The 22,756-nt window shown below is 37.0% G+C and overlaps 1 protein-coding gene across 3 annotated transcripts in view; it reads right to left on the reverse strand.

Moving 5' to 3' along the window:
- Positions 1-1,872: 1,872 nt before the first annotated feature.
- LOC122813660 (zinc finger protein 883-like) overlaps positions 1,873-22,756 on the reverse strand; it is a 238,868-nt gene continuing 217,984 nt past the window's right edge. For all 3 annotated transcript variants that reach the window (XM_044086099.1, XM_044086100.1, XM_044086098.1), the window contains one exon: positions 1,873-4,317. In XM_044086099.1, coding sequence (XP_043942034.1) covers positions 2,771-4,317 — 1,547 coding nt within the window. In that variant the 3' untranslated portion in view covers positions 1,873-2,770. The remainder of the gene's footprint in view (positions 4,318-22,756) is intronic.

Below are 22,756 nucleotides of genomic sequence, written 5' to 3' on the forward strand. Positions count from 1 at the left end.
AAATGTAGTCTCTGTGAAAAGAAAGAAAGAAAGCAACTAATGCTTTTTTGACAGCTAAATACTATTGTGAGTCAGATAAAAAATATGCAACCATGTAGGTACCAAACTATTAAGCCTCCATGCCCTGTTCATGTAAACAAATGCTTTTAGACGTGCTTTTTAAATGACAGAAAACTCAGAGCTGTCCCTGAATTATTTATACTCAATGTAATCAGAGAAATGATGGCTTGTGAGGGCAAGTATTAGCTGTGATCATTGTGCATCTGCTACAAAAATATCAGGAAAAGGAGTAGTGCCCATGATTACAATATAATACAAAAACTTTGGAAATTCAGTAAATGAATCCAGCACCCACAATAATACTAACTTAATATTTCTTGTGAGGTAACATTTTTCACATCACTTTTAACACTAATTAATCAAAATGTTTTACCCATGATTTTGCACAGCCAGGTAACCTGCTACTCATGAATGGTGCTGTGGACATCCACTAGATTGTCTTGTAATGTATACAGCCATGGCTGCAATCTGTCTGTCATTCTTTCTTAACTTCAGGACTTAACACCATCTGCATTTTTCTTTCTTCTTTACATTAATGTTAATTACAGATCCAGTTCACACATCACTTCTGACTGACAGTCACCATGCAAGAGATGGGTGCCATGAACAAAGCATGTCCACACAAGAATCAAGTAAGGACACTGTTGCCACATCAACCACCTCCGGCATGCTCCAATCAGTCATGGCAGAAACAAAGTACATTAATACATTCTATTAGCTGTGCTCATCTGTTTGGAAGATTAATTTTTCCATGAGGCACTATTGCATTTTCCTCAAATACACTCTTTACCACATAGGAAACATTAAAACCCTATGAAACATGCAGTTAACCAGCCCACTGCACAGAAGGGCACTTAAGACATTAGCAGCATATACTTAAATGACCATGGCCAGGCACTAAAATCATAATGAAATAAATAGGCCTAAACATACAAGCAGTATATACTTAAGTGGCCACTGGCACTCATGGGCATTAAAAAAACATAAACATCATATATTTAACCACACCACTGGCTTGGGTAGGCAAAGCCACGGTGGTGCAGTGGTAGCATTTTCACCTCACAGCAAGAGGTTCTCCCATTCGATTCTCGACTGAAGCACCTTCTGTTTGGAGTCTGTATGTCCTCTCCGTGGTCATGGCATTCGAAAGACATGCGTGAATGGGCATGCCTTTGTTGAACGTTGGGCATCACCTTGGCACCATAAAAATCAATTGCCAATCATTAGAGGACCGGAGTTCCGCTGTGGCGACCCCTAACTGGGAAAAGCCAAAAGAAAAACAAAAAACTGGCTTGGATAGGCGTAGCTACTGCATACTAGTGATGTGGGTTACAGTGCTGCTGCCGCTGCTTGAAGATCAGCTGGACAGGACCACCATCTCTCTGACTGTGGAGGAAGGTACACACTAACACTCTTTAGACAGCCACCTCAGTGATACCAGCTGGGAGGGAGCCAAGGGAATGTAGCAGCATAATCCCAGAGAGAGAAGTGTAACAGTGGGATTATACTCTTTACTATACACCATCATACTCGAGTGGGGGATGCACTAGTGTGCTTGTTTCTACTGCTTGGCATCAGTGCAGTGGAAAGACCATTTGGGCAGGGCCAGCTTGATAACAAAGATATTGCACTGAAATTAATGTTGGCCATGCTATAGTATTAAAACCGCACGTGCGCACACCACTTGCTGTCGTAGAAACCCTAGGAAGGAAAAGCTATGCTGAGAATATCAGAAAGGCAAGAAAAATCAGACATCAGAAAAAACATGTAGCTCCTGAAAGTAAAAAAATCCATCTTAAGCCTAACCACAACTTGTTCAACAAAAACATTTTTTATTAATCTGTCAGAATTAGGTGCAGATTTATAATGCATTCTATAGCAATATATACAACGGACAACTAATTTACTTAAAAAAATAATAATAAAACCCTGCATCCATCATTTTTAAAAGATAAAGCCCTAGTGACAGGGCAGGCTCTAGGCACATGAAACATTAGTTGTCCAAAAATCCATTAATTCTGACGATTAAGAATTATACATTTCAAGTACTAAACCAAAGCTAAGAATCATCAATATCAAAAGTTGTGACAAGAATGGAAAAACAAATAAACTATACTTTCATGTTCTAGTTTTATGTACACTGGTATTCTAGTTCATATATCTGAAGTTAAACAATTAAAAAGCAGAAACATATACAATAAATATTTTAATGGGTGTGAATATATCCTTGTTTTTCTGCACTGTTTTGAAAGATTAAAAACTGAGTATTTTTCATGTTTTTTCTACTCTTCATACAAAAATATATATTCTTTTGACAGTGTTGAACTAATACTTCTTTTAGCATAATATGCTTATCAGTTTATTTCAAACGTGAAAATAATCACCTTCACATTTTAACACTTTGCAAGACTTTCTGACACTATGACTTAAATTTCATTCACAGGCTTATTCTTTTACATATTACAGCAACTTGACACAGTATTTGCTTTTTTCAGCTGTTTTCATACTTCCATCAAACTTTCAAAGATCATCATCAGATTTCAGAAGCCTTTAAAATCACAATGACACTGGACCCTACATTTAAGCTATTGTCACTTAGTCCTCTGGTTCTTTTGGTTGTTGTATATGCTCTGTTTGCTCATTGTGTTCTGTTTCTTGGCTTTCTTCTGTCTGCTGAGTGTGTTCCATTTGCTGAATGTCCTCTGTTACTTCACTCCACCTCCTGCATGTGGAGTTTCTGATGTTTCCTTAAAGAACACTGACCTTTAAAACCTTTGTTGCATTTTAAACATTTGTATGGTTTCTCCTCAGTGTGTCTTCGTTGGTGGATTGTCAGCTGAGAAGTATCAGTAAAGCTTTTCCCACATTCCATACATTTATAAGGCTTCTCTCCTGTGTGAATTCGCTGGTGGCACCTAAGCCGGGATGCATCAGTAAAACATTTTTCACACTGTGTGCACTGGTATGGTCTTATACCATTGTGAATGCGCTCATGAATTACGAGACTAGATGAATGTGCAAAACACTTTTCACATTCTGTGCATTTATAAGGTTTCTCTCCACTATGTATTCTCTGATGAACTGTTAAATGATGTGAGGCTCTAAAACTTTTCCCACATTCTTTGCACTGGTAGGGCTTCTCCCCTGTGTGCCGCTGCCAGTGTTTCTGGAGGATAGATAACCGATTAAAACACATTCCACATTCTGTGCATTTGTAGGGTTTTTCACCAGTATGACTCCGCAAATGGTGGGTTCGAAGTTGAGACATAAAAGTAAACTCTTTTTCACATTCTGTACATTTATATGGTTTCTCACCATTGTGCTTTCTCTTATGTATTTCAAGCTCAGAAGATTCAATGAAATATTTCCCACAATCATTACACCTGAATGGTTTCTTTGTGTGGATCTGCTTGTGGTACCGAAGTTGAGAAATGTCAGTAAAGCTCTTTTCACATTCAGTACATTTGTAAAGTTTTTCACCTGTGTGCAGCTGTTGGTGTTTCTGTAGATTAGCAAGCTGATTAAAACGCAGCTCACACTGAGTACACTGATATGGTTTTTCTCCAGTATGAATTCTCTGGTGAGTTTTAAGCTGGGATTTATGAGCAAAACACTTCCCACAGTCACTGCACTTATGTGGCTTTACTCCATTGTGTACCCTTTGGTGTGTTCTAAGACTAGTTGAACGAATGTAACATTTGCCACATTCTACACATTTATAAGGTCTCTCCCCACTGTGAATTCTTTTATGAGCTGTAAAACTATTTGGATCCTTAAATTCTTTTCCACATTCTGGGCATTTCAACTTTTTTCCAGCTGAATCTTTATTTTTACGTTTTTGCTTTTTGTTTCTTCTCTTAAAACGAGTGCCACCTTCACATTTTTTATGAGTTTCTTTTTCAGAATGTTTGCATTTGTGGGCTTTCAGATGTGAAGCCTGAGAAAAACACATACCACAGCCCACACATATATGAGGTTTCCTTCTCTTATGAAATCGCTCATGCTTTCTTACTCCATTCAGATCTTTAAACATTTCATTACATTCTGTACACTTATAAATAATTTCTCCATTATGAATACACTGGTGTTCTTTTAAAATGCCCATGCAAGCAAAACTTTTCTCACATTTTGTGCACTTGTAAGGATTTTCTTCACTGTAGCTTTGCTGGAGAACTTTCACATTTTCATCTTGCAAGGGATTTTCATCAGAGGCTGCAAACTTGTATGCATTTTCATCACTGAGGATGAACTTGTAGGCTGAAAAAAATATTGAATTAGTTAGTTGAAATATGTCAACTCACAAAGTACAAGTAACTTTAGACAAAGAAATACAATGCTTAAGTATATTTGGAAGCACATTTTCATAAAGAGAATAACATTTTCTGGTAGATAATTGGGAAACAGATCGGTTGAAACTGTCATGTTACCATCACAAATAAAGTGGTATATTTATTTTTAGTTCACACACTGCACTAAACCTCAAGAGAAGAACTGCATTAACAAAATTCCAAGTGTAAAATTATTTGAATTTGAATTTCCTGCAGCCCGTCCAAAAATTATACCAAAAAGCGATCCAGTAATATCTGACAAATCTACTATTCTCCAAATAATCTAACAGGTTGGGACAAAATGTGTAACTTTTTAAATGTCCACACTTTAGAACATTTTTAGTGCTGCTAATTGTGACCTGACATTTCAAACTACATGGATGACAGATGAATACTCTCATATATTGCAGGAGTGGCAGCTTCTTCACTAACAGCACAGATGGTTCTTAGTGACAGCAGTCCAAGCTCTCAAATTTGGACAGCACCTGCATAAGATCAGTAAAATATTTTAAAAAGGAACTGCCACCATCAGAAGCTGTAATACTGAAGGTCTGTTTGTATTTCTTCTGAAATTGTGCAATTAGTAAGTGTGGACTTGTGCTGTCCACAGGGAAGTTAGACATTGTGTGTGTGTCTGTATGAGGGACAAAGAAAGAAAGTGGTTAAGAATTCACGAGACAGATCATCTAACATCTCAGTCTGGCACTGAGTTTTAAAGTTAAAAGGTCTTCACAGGTTCATAAATTAGTAAAAGGCTAACTGCCTAAATAACCCATGTGAGAATCAAACCCTGCACCTTATGTCTGTAAGGCAAATATCTTAACCATTATCCATTTATGTTGTAGCCCTGGGTCCGACTCTCTCAATAGTAAATATAAAGGTAAGTTACTTTAATCACAGTATAAATGCAGCAGGAAGTAATATTCTGGAATCAGAATACTTTTAAGTAATAATCAATTACTGTATATGGGTATATCAGGATTTACCCATAGCTGGTTTCACCATGAAAGTGAAGCCTAAGTGTTTTAACAAAGCCAACTGTGGGTAAATCCTGATATACACACACAGTCATGTATTATTGCTATTATACAATAACATTATTTAAGAAAGAAATTGCTTACCTTTCTTAAATAATGTGATTGTATAATGGCACTACAGTGTTCTTCCACCCTCTGACTAGCAAAGCTATGTACTGCACATGCATTTGGCACATATGCACACCTGCATGGTTGCACAAGTACATCACTTTGGTACAAGTAATAAAGTGGGGAAAGCAGCATTTCTGTAGCACTTTCTCTTTAGTTTCCCCCTTATGCCAGGTTATGTTCCAAATGTTTTATTCAAAAGTAACAAAAAGTTTGGAGAAAATGTTATGGATTTTAAAAATATTACATGGCACAGGGCAAAAATATGAGGAAAATCATGGACATTATGCAAATCTGTCACCGCTTGGCAGGTATGGTTATGGTATTGCTAGTAAGCACACTTGTCAGTCGTTTACAGTTTTGTACAATGTTTCTGTTTTTCCTTATATTTTGTTCTATCTTTCACAAAGTATGCCTCAAAAAATTAACAAATACATATTAATGGAAAGTCCATCTAATCAATAATAATTGAATAGCTGGACTTTTTTGCATTGGTATATGCTCAATTTAAAATGGGTATGCTGGTTGGGCTGTCCAATCAGCATGCCCTTTTTTGAACAGTAATGAGCCTTTATTGTATAAGTGCATACTGCGACTATGACTGCGAGTGCTGCAGTGTCTTGTTTGTATTTGAGCAGACGTTGCACTTTGGTAAAATACATATTGTACACGAGCAGCAGTAAGTCTGTAGTGCAATGGACAGGTACTGTGTATCTGCAGCGGTAGCAGTCTGTAACTGAGTGGACATGCACAGTAGTATCAACCTGCAGAGAAACAGAATTGGTATACTGACTGGTTGTATGAATTCAGAAAGTCTGAATCTACACAGGACAGTGATCGAATTCCAAGAGTCACCATGTTCTTTCTTTGGTGGTAGTGGGGACCTCAGTGCTAATATAATTATGCAGTGAGGAGAAATGCCCATGATGGGTGGGGTATGGGGAGCTTTGCTCCTACATAACACCAAGTGTATGTGTGCGTGTGTGTAAGTATATGTATGTCTGCATATATATCAGGCTAACAAGCATTCATGTTTCAAATATAATTGTGTGTGAGCATCGATAAAGGGAGATTTATCCTGAAAGCTTTGTCATGCATCTCTTTTTATTAAAAATATTGTGGCTTTTCTGAAGTCTGGTATTTGTTCTTTTTGACAAATTAAATTGTACTGCTACAGGAAAAGGGTTCTACACTTTGGGATGCTGCTTTGTAAGAGAAGGTAAATTTGCTTGCAATCTAAGTGTCACTCACCACAAAGAACAAAACAAGTTGTAGCCAACTGGCTGTTTATTTATTTTTATTTTATTTTACATTTGTTAACCGGGGGTGTCTGACTGAGCCGAAATGGCCCTTTTTCAGCAGAGGCCCGGGGAGAAAAGCTCCACAAAGAAAAATTACAGACACATTTAGTTATTTAGACATAATCAGTATACACACAAATTACAAGAGACATGTTTTTACAGTGTTATGCGGCACAAACAGTTACAGTGGAGAGAACAATCAAAAAAGATATTAATTTTAAAAATAAAGGTAAGTAATAGATTTGTGGTGTACAGCTGAACTTTGGAATGTAGGTAGAATACATACATAGTACACAGGTACAGTACATACATTGTAGATTAGCCAGTGTTTGTGAGTAAGATTGAAAACTATTATAAATTGCTCTAGATTTAGTATGCATATGTTATCCGCTTTCACTAGCCTGGGGAGCAATCATGGCACTGCCAACTTTGCTTGAGATGTTGCCTGATGAGGTCTTTAAAGGAGGCTTTGGATGATGTGTTTTGAATGCTAGTAGGGACAGAGTTCCATTTTTAGCCACCAAACTACTATATAGTGCATCTCCAAAGCTATTGTAGCTGTTGGTGACTTCTAGTAGTAGTTTGCTTGATGATCTAAGAGGCCTTTTGGCTGAGTGATGTTGTACTAGGTTTGTGAGGGCAGGACACTTATTGGGGAGGTAATAGATAGAATGACAGAGGCAGAGCTGATTGTAGGTTAGGAGGTTGGGCAGTTCAAGCCAGTGGAGCTGTCTCAAAGCAGTACAGTGATGAGTTCTATATGAGCAATTTGCAGCAAAACGGGCAATTCTGTTACAGCAAGCTTCCATTTTGCTTAGTTCAGTTTTGTTGAGATTAGTCAGAATGGGAGATGCATAGAGTAGGGTGGATAGAAGTTGGGAGCGAGCAATGGCTGATCTTGTGTTGTTGGTAAGAAATGGTTTGATACGGTAGAGTGACCCCAGTTTGGTATGTACTTTTTTAATAGTTAAGTTCAGATGACTATCAAATTTTAGGTGGGAGTCTATGGTTATTCCCAATAGCTTAGCCTGTGCCACTGGAGCAATTGGAGTAGCATTTGTGGAGTAGATAGTGAATTGACTGTTAGTGTTTTTGTTAGAACTGGTTATAATCATAAGCTGAGTTTTCTTTGGATTGAGGATAAATTGGGCTTTGGTAAGGTAGTTTTCAACGTCAGAGAATGCTAGTTGAGTTGTTTGCAGGAGGGTGGGAATGTTTTGTGCAGCACAGATTAAGGTAGTGTCATCTGCATACTGAATTATAGATGCATGCTGTGTGGAGGTGTGGAGGTCATTTGTGAAGACTGTGAATAGTAGTGGTCCTAAGATAGAACCCTGTGTAGCTCTAACTGTGTAAGCAACTTGGTTGGTCAACATTGAACTGCATATCAGGACTCCAGCTATGTCACTGGATTGTTGGACCTGTCATTACAACTGATTTACAAGACAGAGGAAGTGGCAGATTCTTTTACTTTTTACATATTATAAGCTGACTGAACAAAGTGAAATTATACTGTAAAAATAGTCTGTAGATTCAGACACTGAGCTTGTTTTGTGGGAGAAGATACATTTGTTGTGTTTTGATTGTTTCTCTCACTCTGTATTAAATTACTTTTAACAGTCTATCTGCTTTAGCTAAGGTCTTTAACCCTATATCAGTAATTCCAGTAAACAGTTGCACTGCATTTTGCAGTTTAAGTGGTCAGTTGGTAAAAACAGTAGTTTCATTCTTATGTACTGTGTGTGTGTCAGGCTAGTTCAGACAGCTCTTAACCAATCAGTGACAAATCTCAACAGAATCAGGGACAAATCCAAAAATAATCAGGGACACTTGTAAAATATTAGTACTATTAACTAGATACATTGACAGAATATGTTAATATTTTTTTCTGAAGTTAAAGAAGTCTATAACTCAAATTATTATCATTATTCATTTAGTGTAATTCACCACTTTTTCTCCAACAGTCACCAGTTTTAAGGATGATTAAGAAGGACAGACCTAAAATTTGAGTCAATACCAGGGTCAGTTGAACGGTATGAGTTCAGGAGTAGCCTTTGCATTAATGCAATTCCAGGCTAGTCAGCTCAGAGTGAAGGGTCTAATTGTTTTTCCCTCCCACCCATCCTGTTGTAGTTGTGTTCTTAAATCCAGTGTAGCTGTTGTTCTTGCACTTATGGTAATTTGACAACATAATTCTCTCCCTCTCCCTGTTTATTAGCTGCTGACAATAAACACAAAAGTATCATTTTGCAAAGTGTCTCCCCTAAAACTACTCACCAGGCTAAAAGACATTTGATAAAAAATTGTACATTTACTGTTTGCACTGATTTTAGTATTAAATTAGTGAGTTTTTTACTATAATTAGTTTACTGGTGTTTGCTGGTAAAGTTTTCCAGGCTAGTTGTTTTGTACGGAACTTAAAATATTCAGGAGCAAGCCTTCCTCAAATATTATCATAAGCAAACTGAACTCCAAGCAGTTTTATTTACTCTTGCCCTCAGAGTCATTCCTGTTGGTGTTATGGACCAGCACTTTCTAACAGTTGCTGTAGTCAGCCTGATTGAAATGGGTACCTTAAGGCAGTGTAAGAATTGTCAAATGCTGTCTGACAATCATTTATTACTCAAATAGCATAGCACAGTGTGTGAGAGACATACATATGTGACATCCTTGGAGGCAAAAATCTCACACATAGTAAACTCAGACACCAAAATCGTCAGTAGTACACCATACATCCCACCTCTCCAAGGCCATCACAATACATATAATCCATCACATACTGAGGTTCTCAAGATTAAATTGCCTAAACCTCAAAGACCTCCAAAACACAATGCAGGCACAAAGTACACTCAGCAAGTTAAGCCTACTTCCTCATAAAGCACAAGGAGTCCCAAAGTCACAGATGCTGAGCTCATAAGGCAGGCATCAGTCCAACCAAACATTCTTGTTATAGGTGACTACTTTGTAAGACATACAGATGTGCATCTTACAAGGATGAATAAGGAAGGAGTGACATTTGCGTGTGTGGTGGCGGGATCCATCAGATCACACATGCACTTGAGTCCTTGAATAACAAGTACCATTATGACTATATCATAGTTCATGCTATTGTCAACAACTTGAGCTTTACCTCCCAGGATTATATGAAGAGAGACATGGAGGTCTCAGACTGGGTGTCCAAGGCAGGTATGAGCCTAACATTGAGCAGCATTCTACATTCCCCAAGGATGATGTCACAATATGAGCAACAAATAATTGACTTCAGTATTTGGCTTAGTTTTTGGTGTCATTTAAAAGGTAGTCCTTTCATTCTGGGAAGGGATTGCCTATAACTTCGCCCACTAGGACTGTGATCTAAAACTAAATGGTAAAAAGTGCAGTATTGTGTCCTTTGGAAAATATGAGTATCCATGCACCTACCACATACATGGCACACTCCTCAAAACTGATACAGTCATTAGGGACCTAGCACTTTTTTAAACAATTAACTCACCTTCGACCACCATGCATCTATGGTAATTAGAAAATCTTTCTACCTAACCTAAACTGGCTGACTGCCAAAGGTACAGCTTCTAAATCCAAACATATTATCCTCCTTCTCTACTCCTCCCTTAATAGACCCATAGAATATAAGCCATCCAACTGAATCATAAGACTTGCATTGCCAAGTCCTCAGACAAAGAAAAAAAATGAAAATACAGGGAGAAAAGCTAATATCAAACATCATTCTTCTCTTCGAAACTTGCTTTTTCGAGGGGACAAGCCCATCTGACCCCCTTTTGTGAGGAAAAAGCCCCATTACCCCCTAAACATTTACATATCACCTCAGAGAAAAGGAAATATGCTGAGAAATTACAATCTTGGACTTGGAATATGTAAATCTGGATTTTTAGTCATTTGGTCTCTCTATCTTGTGACTTCATAAAGCTGGTCCCACGATTTTAAATGGTTACCAAATATAATGTTTCCTTCAGCATGTACCTGTCCCAACATTGGTCTACTTCTAAATTTCAAACTTTCAAAACATGGTCTTTCTAAGATCGAAGTTTTGAAACTTCAAACTGTTTAAATGGAGATCGCCATACAGAGCCGAACAGTATATTTACCATTTTCCCTGCTGTAGTGCGATCACGGAGATGGTATATTTAATTAGCAAAGGGTGTGGGGGGGGGTACTGTAAAAAAAACTTTTTTTTGTTTTTATTTATTTATTTTTTTATTTAAATTTCAAAGAAAATTGACGTTTTGAAAGTTCAAAATTTAGAAGTAGACCCCTGATATATAATCCAACTTGAAAGAAACCAGCATTTCATTACCAAGAATGTCATGACCATGAATTACATGAACTGTGCAGAATTTCATAAAGCTCTATTCCTCTTTTCCATTTTGTATACACTCCTACAGGGTAACCTTTGCCTAACCTAAAAGGCCAAAAATGACTGGATAAGTGACCAAATCCTCCACTGCAACATAAACAGGACCTGCTGGTGGAATAGACAATTGTCCTAAACAATTCCGCTCCACTGGAACAGGATTTTCCTTTATATTAAGCCAAGTAGCTCTTTAAAATTCTTCAAATACAACCTCGATGAAGAGATAAGTAATCCATGGTCTGGTTCCACAATCCCTTATAAATAGGGATAACAAGTATTGGAATTACAGTAGCTAGGTAAATAAGGATCTTCCAATCAACTGCCAAATAATAAAATATGAACCTACTGTAAATAATACAGGTTGCATTTCATCATCTATCTGGCAAGAAGTGCATTCTGGGAGGCATATAATGTGTTGTGGAGATTTTTTTAAACTGAATTTTCTTTTCTTTTAAATATTGTGTAAATAACACACATATTGAATATGGTAACAATCAAACTCAACAAAAAGCATAAAAAGAAAAAAAACAAGGAGAAAAGTCGAAAAACATGACAGAAATAAAACAATATCATGTCAGTAACAGCATAGCTACTTCAAACTATATGCAAAGATGTATCAAACGTGTTGTTCATTAACTGCAGTTGCTGCAGGAGAAAATTATTGTTGTAACTGGACATCGCATTGTTGCCTCACAGCAAGAGGTTTTCCAGTTTGATTCTCGCCTGGAGTGCATTCTGTGTGGAGTCTGCATGTCCTCCCTGCATTCGTGTGGGTTTCCTCCCACGTTACAAAGACATGTGTCTGGAGCAATTCTCCCTGGGCCTCTTCTGAAAATTGGATTTGTTCCAAGTCGTACTTTGCTGGTTAACAAATGTTAAATAAATAAATAAATAAACAAATAAATAAATAAATAAAAACTTTCACTCAATCTTCTTCATAGAGGAGGGAAATTATCCATGTAACCCATATGTTTAAATTAGTGCACCAACTGTTGCCTTGGAAAGATGTTTTAGAGTTTCCTCTGGAAGAGTTTTCTTAGCTTTTCAGTTCTTAGGACAGACTATTAACATCTCCCAATTATTACGCTCTACCTTGGGGAACAAACCAAAAATCCTAAATTTCCATTTCAAAGTAATAAAAAATTCAAGAATTGCCTTCAGTTTACTGCTAAAAAAGCACCAATATGCCAAATATTGGGACAATTCCAAAACATGTGCAAGTTATCAGCTCTGCCCTGACCACACCTCCAACAGCTGTCTATATGTTAAACTCCCATTTTCACTTGCTTGCATAGTGTGAGACACCATCTAAACAGGAGCATGCTCTGCTGCACATAATACTTTTTTTAATCTACTCACTGCCTGCAACACTCTATTCCATTTACACTTAGACAATAAAATGTTTTCTTGCCACCTCCATCTTCCCATTATCCAATATTTCAGATCCTCTGCTCTTCTTTTACATAGATCTTTCTATATGAGTCCTGCTCTACCCTGTCACTTTACTCCATTTCCCCCAGGAGAAGCCTTTCCCTCTCCTTTCTGACAGAACAATATGACTAGACCATAGTTGCTTAAGCTGGCCATAAATAAACCATTCTTGTTTAGGCAGATCAAATTTTGAACTTAAAAGATTCACATTTTTTCCAATCTGAAGTTGTGGGAGAGATAAAGACATGTGACCCCTTCAGTATTCCGTGAATGATCCACACAAGTCTGGTATAATTGGTTATTAAGTTAAAAACTTCTGGGTGGCATCAAATCACATCATTAGGTCCCATCCTCAACAATGATTTCCAAGTTTCATTGCTTCCTTACAGACTTCCCCAGCCTTTCTACAGAGAACCTGTATGATCCATGCTGAAATATGTTGTTTTGCATTGCATCTACTGTAGTGTCATCTGCTAGCTTAAGTATAATATAACTCAGCTGCAGGACTAATGCATACCTTGCTAAATAGGAGATTTCAAACCCACAATAAAAGCATGGGATATGTACTAGGGATGCTAAAATCCTTGTACTCTTCTTCCTCAGAACAACATCATTGATTTCACTTTGAAGAATCTCAAAGGATGGCTGAGTTAGTTAGAGGGGAATCTTTCTTAACAAATATATAAAATATGTGATAATATCATAACTTGAGGCACACTAACCTTTCCCATAATGTATTGAAAATTTGGTAAAAAAACTCTTCACCTTGGCTACTAATGCTTGGCAATTAGTCTTAGTTGTATCAGGAAGGAACATTTTTAAACTCAGTCCTAAGTATGTAGCTTCAGACACCCAGGATGGAGAATTCCTACAACTCTTTAGTTTCTTCATCTCCCTGTAGTATAACTGATTTTTAAACATTGCAATACAACCCTGAAACTATACTGAACGAGTGAAAGATATCTCGAACCTTGCCTAGTAATGCAGATAAATTTGTACTTAAGAGTATGCAGTTATCTGTAAACATAAGAAACATATTACCTGAACCATTCAGTTTCCTTTGATTGTCTAAGACTGTCCTCATTTGATACGTCAGTTCTTCCATCACTAATAGAAAAAGGGTCCAGGAGAGTGGACATCCCTGACTAGTTCCTCATTTAATGTGACCAGAGTTAGACAAACCTCCATTAACTAAAACACTAAAAGAGGGAAATAATATAGCTTTCTGATCCATTCCATAAACTGAGATCCACACTCTTTCTGCTGGAAAACCTGAAACAAAACTCTCATTCAGCCAAGTTGAATGTCTTAATGTCAAGCAGTACTATTCCAACTTTACCACTTATATCCTCGTGATAGTGAAGAAAAGCAACTAAATCCTACCAGTTGTCAGCTTCCTATCCTCCCCTTATAAACACATTTTGGCCTGCACAACTTAGATGTGGCAAGAGGGCTTCCAGTCTAGTTGCTACAATCTTCACAAATATTTTTGCAGGAGGGGATATTAAGATTTAAAACATAAACTATTATACACCTGTTGCACATGGCATTAGTGCAATTCCCAGAGCAGACTTGCCTTAGTCTTGTAGTTTGGTGTTGTGTCTGGTCACTGCATTTTCTACATGAATCAGTTATTCTGCAAATAAAGCTCAACTATGATTTGCAATTTTGCTGGCATCATCACTCCTTACATGTACCGGAGTCTTTTAGTTATTTTTCAGCTTTGTTTAAAATGCATGTAATGGTTTCTGGATAAGGTTATTCTTTCTATATTTTTCCAGAGGTCACTGGTTATTAAAAGTTATTCTTTCTCAATCTAACACCTTAACAAGACAAAATAAACAATTCTAAGGCCAAACCCTCCTGAAAATAGGAATGAAGCCTTTTGAAAAGTAAGTACATCCAGCCAGAATTCTGTACATATAATTAGCATAAAATGTGAATACCAAATAGCATATAACTATTCCCTCTTCCAGTATGAATTTAGGATACTACTCAGAAATACATTTAAAAATGGAGTGACAAAAATGATGAAACAATATAAGCACATTATCAAAAAGACAGTGCAAAATTTACAGACTTCAATGAACTGCATTGCAAAATCCTACCATACAAAGTAATTTATTTTGTTAATAAAAAAGGGAGGTGTAATATGAGTTCTCTTTCCTTAAATTATTGCTTCTAGTAGTATGTTGGTCAGGTAGTGTGGTTTAGAAAACTGAGTGACAGGGTAAATCAATAGACACATCATGTGCAGAGGTAAATTAGGGCAGAAAATAAGGACATTCATCAAAAACGGACAGTTGTGAGGTCTGTTCTCTTCTTTCTTTTCTCCATTTCTAGCAACAAATTGTAAATACTTTAAATATATATCAATATTTCTACTTTGCACAGAACAGATCTTTATTGTATAGTTTGTAACGTTTTATATTCATTAGTATCTGTCTACTTACTGGTTTCCTCCAGGTGTTCCGGTTTCCTCCCACATCCCAAAGACATGCTGCAGGTGGATTGGACACTCTAAATTGGCCCTAGGTGTGAGTGCGTGTATGTGTGTGTACCTTCTGTGGAAGGTTGGGCGCCAGGATGGCAACTCAACACTGTAAAAACTCCACTGCCAATCATGAGTGGACAGGTGATCTGCTGTGGCGACCCCCAACCGGGAAAAGCCGAAAGAAGAAGAGGAGTATCTGTCTACTTACTCACTTATTTTCTAACACAGATATGACAAAGTTATAAGTAAATTATTGGGTGACAATGTTATTAAACCTTGTCCTGAGCTGAGTTTAAACGTGATCCAGATGTACCAGAGTCTAACCAGGTAAACAAATTTAAATAAATAAATAACTGGCCAGCAGCCTGAGGGCATCACGCTGCATTTGTTCTGGTGGGTAGAAGTGGAAAGGAAAAGTGATATATTTTAGTGTTTCTTAAATATTATAAGTTGGAATAAACAGGCAAAACTGCAAATGTTTGGGAAGGAACCATAATTTTTAGATCACCTTTTTATTGATCGTGTCAAACAGTTCTATATCCAGGCACTATTTTACATTGAGTCCATTGACATTTAAAACACAATTAACATCATGTCAGGATTTTCATTGCATATCAACATCTCAACAAATGGAGAAATTCAATTACTTAACTAGTAAATTAACAATTATCATAACCTTAAGCTTCTTGAGTTACTAGGTAAAGCAGTATACTCTAAGAATCTGTCCATACTTTCATGCCAAAGTGATAGCGGTGCCATGTTTTAAGTTTGCCATTCATTATTTAAAAACTTCTGACAGTCTACAGGAATCTCTTTCCAGAGATGAAATATTTGGACCAACCATGTATAGATTACTTTTCTATTCCAACAGTTTACTGTTCCTGTGACACAACTGTTATGCAGGGCAGAATCCATTAACCAGAACTGGTGTGTTATCTTTGTCTCAGAGTTAACTGTATATTTCCAATGAATTTTAACTAAATGTGCAATATTTTAGGGCATATCCAATCCACAGGAAAGTAATTTTCTCCTGTCTCTCGAAACATCTCCAACATAGCGTATCTACTGAACTGGAGGAGTTCCTGTAACCTGATGAAGCCCTCAGACAGTTAAAAATTAATTTAGCTATTGTGAAATTGTCTGTAGAAAGGAGCTTTGGAAAATTGTCTGTAAAGTTATGGGGGCATTTTGTTGCGTACTGCCAGGTATATTTTAAATCCTTTGAACACCTGAGAATGTAAACCTTTCTGCCTGGTTTTATGTTGTTTGTAAGAACTTTCCCATTTCTGTTTAAGTTGCAAAGTAACTATGCATGGAGGGTCAAGTCCAGATTACAGACCAGTCTGAGTTTAATACTATACAGTTTCATAAAGAATCTATCAGAATTATTAGCTATATTAATGCTATCCATGTACTTACTGAAAATACTGAAGAGTTGTAGGTATGGCCACCAACAAAAGTTAGCATTCACATATCTATCTATCTATCTATCTATCTATCTATCTATCTATCTATCTATTTTTAGGTCTACAGTTAGTACACAGGATTATTTTGTTCTATGGAAGAAACAACCAATCTAGACAGCTCCATACACAAATAAGTTCAGGAATCCAAATCCTCCATATTGTTTATTAAGAAAGAGCTTCCAACAACTGATATGAGGCATTCTCCCATCCCACAAAATATTTCCAAGTAACTTTTGACATCTTGGTATGAAGTTGGAAAATGTAATACTTGAAAGATATCTTATTAGAAATGTTATTTTTAGGAAGAAAAACCTCTTTATACCTTGAAACTTGTGTGGGAAGGCGCATTTCTGACTGCATAGGTGTGCTATTTTACTTAGTATATCTGTAAGAGATCCTACATTTTTTTTCACCAGCTTCTTCACATTAGTAGTGACCTGAATTCCTAAATATATACATTGCATTACCACCAGAAGGTGGCATTCTGGATTGTTTTTTACTTGCAGTAACATGGATGTATTTAGCAGGAAAGCTACTGACTTTTGCAAGTTATGTTCCAACCCTGAACATTGTGATACTTCTCTGAATGTGTTTTTATTAAAGGTGTCAACTTCTTATTTGGATCTTTGACACAGATTACACAATCATCCATGTACCATGAGGAGAGTAGATCTTCATTGTTTAAGAATGAAATTACCTTTTTCCAATGCCTTTGATGTAGAATAGAGTGGCAACAGTGCATGCAACCAGCACACATAAGTGAGGAGAAGTGGATACCCCTGTCAAGATATTAGTCTTTTGTGACAGAATCCGGTTAGAAAAATTATGTTCCAAGTGATTCCTATATAATAATTTACAGTACTGTATAAATTCCCTTGGAAAGTCCATGGCCTCAATGCATGTGCAAAGCTCCATTTTATTGACCCAAAGGCCTTATTAAACTCTACCAATATCACTGCACCATGCAAGGGAGGTTCACTGTTTTTGTATAAAAGGAATTGAATGAATGTAGGTTGGTTGTTCTGAGGAAGTAATGTAAGAAACGCGATAAAAGCACTCAATTAAACCTGTGTCTCTGGTCCAGTGGTTTTTAGTTTTTAGATTTAGGAGATTCACTATGTAACATTTGAATGTTTAGCAACAATATAGCCAGATCCAAGCCTCTGTGTCATCCATTTATGAACCCCTAACTTAGGAATTATTTTATTCAGTTTATTTGCTAATATTTTGGCAAAAATGTTATGAATTACCTGCAACATAGAGATGAGTCTGTCACAATTGCCATTTAATGGGTCTTCACTTGGTTTTGGAAGCAGGATGAGGAGATTTTATTTAACTAAGCTAAGCTATTAACTTGTAACCATGTGGTGATGAAATGCATGGCTAGCTGTGATGGAAACTTGACTTCTACAGTACATCTCTCAGAGAATTCTAATAAAGTTTTAGCTAAGGTATTTTAAAATGTTTGCAAAAAATCTGCAGTTAACCTGTCTATTCCAGAGGCCCTTCCTTAAGGCAGATCAGTGATAGCTGTCACCACTTCCCCTATACTTAATTTTTTTTTTATTTCCTCCCCACTTTGTCTTGATAGAGTTGGATTATGACATTTTGCTAAGTAGCTCAGCACTTCCTCAACCTGCAATGTACCCTTTCCTGCTGCAATCTTTTGGTAACTATTTTAAGCAATAAATTAATTGCTATGAGGCCAGTAATAGTTTCCTTCTCAATCTCCTCAGTGCACAAATTTCTTTATGTGGTTCCTCACATTTTTTGCTAACAAGTTCTGTGACGTGAACCCCTTTGATAAGTAATATAATTTCATATGTTACCACATTTCGCACACATCTTTACACAAAATATTGGTATACGCCTTTTTAAGAGATTTTTTTTTAATTTCTTGAATTTCTTGAAATAATTTGGTTCTGTGCTCCCTTGGTGAATTTAATGCTGCCTCATTGCTATGAATGTTCCTGTTAATTTCCTTACCTTTATTGTTCATAAATCTGTTCTTTGTTTTAAAAGAAATATGTGCGTTGTACAGTTTATTTAAAAAAAAACAATTTCCATTTGGGAATGTTCCTTTCAGATCAAAGCCACTGATCCAGCTGTACAGCTGCTGCTTTAATCCTTTTATATTATTAAAGAAAAGCACCAAGTTTCCACTGCACACAAAACTTGCTTATAGGACTCACGAATCATGTCAGGCAGATAAGGTTGTGATCCAAGAGTGAGCCCGGCATAATCTCAACTGGTTTAACTTGATAAACTCTGTTTGCATTTATAAACCACATATATAATCTACTTTGGAACATTCTAGGTCTAAAAACCTTATAATCTTTTACTAAAGGATGGTGTATCCTCCATGCATCCTGTAACATACTGTGTAACTCTGCTGTGGAATGGGGTAGTCTGTTTATGCCAAGGGATAGTCTATCCATTTCTATAACAATATTCTATTGAAGTCTCCCCTTTCCCCACGAGAACTAAGTATGTGTTTGAAACTAAAGAGGAGATGGCACAGACAAAGCTCTTAATGGGTGAAATATCATCTAAGTTTGGGTCATAAAAACTGCCCAGAACAATTTGTCCAAAGTTGGAACCCATGTCTAATATTATCCATGTTCCCTATCAGTACCTCACCTCCTAATGTACAGACCATCCTGTAGCATTATACAATAATACTGCCACACCTTGCTTTGACGATGAGATGCAGCCCTAGTGTTTGGAACCCTTCCATTTTTTATGAAATATGCAGCCTTAGCCTTCTTTATTTTAATTTCTTGTAACATTACAATTCTTGTTGAACAGACATTAAGATGTGTTAAGATGGCTGCAGATTTGAGGGATAAAGTGTCCCCCTTCACATTTCAACTTACACATGAGTATAGTGTTCGATCCATTTTCAATATAAAATGATACCTAGCTTTTTCCCATTCTTGAAATGAGTGCAACTGTTAAGTTTCAATTAGTTCCACAATCAGTCATGGGATAACACAATACAAAATCAGATGCAGCAGTGATGCATCTACCTCCACCAATATCAAATTAAGCAACTAGTTATAATAATAAAATTGAACAAGGTACAGGAGGAGAGAGAACTGCAGAATGGTAAATAAACGTTATTAAGCTAACTAATGTTACGAACAAAAAAATAAATGAAGTCCACTGCAACCTCATGCAAACATTAAACAGTTCAAGAAAATACCAGTTCTTGAGTAGGAAAATTCTTGACCAGGTTATGCATCTTCACGTATCAATGAAAGATTGTTTCCGTATGTGGCTATGCTAGTGCTTTCAAACGTATCAGTGTAAATTTGATCCACTTTTCTTATTGCCTGTTCCCTCCAATAAATGTTTAAACTTCCTCCATGAGTCGCTAAAGTCATTAAATGTCATGTGGTGAATGTTCACCCACAGTTGAAGTCTACTAGTTCAGGACGTTCTCTAAGTCAGGTGGTGCCAATTCTAACATATGGCGTTGTGTCCATTCATGTACTCATGTGTGCCCAAGACTGGTCCAGCTTTGAAATTTCTACAACAGTGAAGTCGTGGTCTTCAAAAACGTGACTTCCCAAGTGAAAAGTTCCCATTTAAATCATCATCATGACTAAATGGGAAATATCTGTTGGTAGTAGGAATAGGTGTAGGAAACAGCTGCATTTTGGGTTTCCCTATTTGTCTCCCAAGGATCTCTCTCCACCTATTTCTTTCCCTTTCTTTAGCACTAGAGATTTGTTTGAGAACACCGAGGTTGGTCTACCTTGTGTGTGTGTGTGTGTGTGTGTGTGTGTGTGTGTGTGTGTGTGTGTGTGTGTGTGTGTGTGTGTGTGTGTGTGCGTGCGTGCGTGCATGCGTGCGTGCGTGCGTGTGTGTGTGTGTGTGTTTGTGTTGACCTGTGAGACCTGCTGTACTACTCTTTTAATTGTGGGATTGTGGGAGGGAGGTGTGTGGCAGATATTGCAGTTTATCATAGCTTCTATCCTTCAGCTGGTATGAAGCCACATGGCCCACTGATGCTGAAAGTTTGGCCACCACTGGTTTAAACTGTTGTGGTCTTGACTATTTTGTTTAGAAGGGCTTCTGCTTAACAAGGCAATTATCACTATACTTTGTAATGAGAGAATACAGTATTTAAAATGACTGAAAAATCTTCCCTTTTTGCTCCACCCCTCAGGAAGATGGCAGTTGAGTTGTTCTATATCCAAAGGTGCATTTAAATGCTGCTCAGTTGTGTAAACCTGTATCATTTCTATTTAACGAGCTTATCAAATAAATCAGCCATCATGTCTTTCCATTTGTTCAAAGGTGTCCCCTTGGTATTGCAGCATGTATATCTTACAATTAATAGCTCTAATGCCCACCGGGGAAGAGGTATATATAAATATATATATATATATATATATATATATATATATATATATGTATGTATATACACACACACACACACACACACACACATATATATATATATATATATATATATATATATATATATATATATATTTTTTTTTTTTTTTCAAAATAGTCCAACACCCTACTTTTCACGTCATTTGGGAAAGTGTTTAGGCACAGAGCTATACCATGGATCCTCTTGGCAGAATGTAGAAAAATTATAGCAGTGTCAACTACTCGATTTTTATATATATATGAATTTGAAGTTGTCCTTATCCCTATACTGCTAGTTTGACTTTTCCCTGTCATATCTGTTTAATTTTTTAGGACCTGTAGGCTGAGAATCTGGTTCAAGAGATGCATTACCAGATACAACCTTCAATATCTGGATAATCAGAGGGATTGCTATATGTCTGAACTCCTTCATGCCCAAAAGCTTCAAGTAATAATTGTATGTTTCTGAGATTTTTTTTGTATCCTACTTAAAATGCTCCCTTATAAGACTAAGGCTTCCTTCAAGGAAACATCTCCCACAGGAGGCCTGGAAGATAACAGCTATTCTCAAGAAAACAGGAGAAAATGTTGGTTTGAACTGCCCATCTCCTCCATCTCAAAGATCATCTTTTGAACTGGACATCCTGCTTAGCTACAACAGGAGGGGGATTTGGTGGAAGAAGGCACCAGGGCTGTAAGCCAACTACATTGTGCCTCAACAGAGCTACTGTCATGTGAACTACATAGGATGGGTAACGTCAATGCAGCTAAGAGTTCTATGCATGCAGCTTCTTTAACCACAAATTTGTTTGGCTACAACATCTTTCCATGGTCTTTCTTTGCCTTGTTTGTAGACAAATAATAAATAATAATAATAAAATAATTGTTGGTAGATGGTTCCCTCCTGGAAGACAGGCAGATCTTTCATCATAAGTTCTGGTTATACTTGACTTTATTTTGTTCTGGTCTAGAAGTTTGCTGGAAGGAATCAGTGGATCGATGACTGATCACTTCATGTGGCTAAAAACTATGGTCCAGGCTGTGTTCCCCTATCTACTGTACATTGTATTGACATTCTTGGTATGGAGACCAGACATGCTCTGGGGATGTCCAAATTTCCTGAAGTCATGCTAGAAAAAACGATGTCCACATGTTTCTAACTGCCAAGTATAACAAGTCATATTGCACCAGTGAGCCACATACATGATAAATGTTTTGTTCTACCATGCCCAATATACCACTCTCCAGCCGAAGCTTCAGAATTATGGACTGGTGACTTCTTACCAGCATAGGCACTAATGAATTTGTAGGTGTCTGCTGCAAGACTTGTAAACATAGAGGTATCACTATTAATTACAACTGCAAATCATCCTAAGGATATGATCTAGAAAAATGCATTATGTGACACAGAGGGATACCCAGCATGAATATGAGGACTGTGTGATCAAAATATGTTTGTGTGTTGGCATAATGATTGAGGAGATTAATTTATAGACAAAAGGTACATGATTTGATTTTCACCCTTGAAAAGAATACCTAGGCTTAAAAAGGCCCCCTGGGGTCATTAACCTAGTAATCGTCTAAACACCTACTCAAAAAGTCCTTCCTGCACAGCCAAAATGATCTAATAGGCTAAAATCAACAAAAGTTTCAACAGTCAGCAATGCCCCTGAGCATCCTACATACAAAGGGTTACGTCCCCTGCACCCCATCCCAACTATTATAATTAACTATGAATTTCTTCAGATCTGGGATAAGTTATAAATGTTATCA

Source organism: Protopterus annectens, chromosome 10.part0 (assembly GCF_019279795.1).
Source record: "Protopterus annectens isolate FY-2018-M chromosome 10.part0, PAN1.0, whole genome shotgun sequence".
Lineage (NCBI taxonomy): Eukaryota > Metazoa > Chordata > Ceratodontiformes > Protopteridae > Protopterus > Protopterus annectens.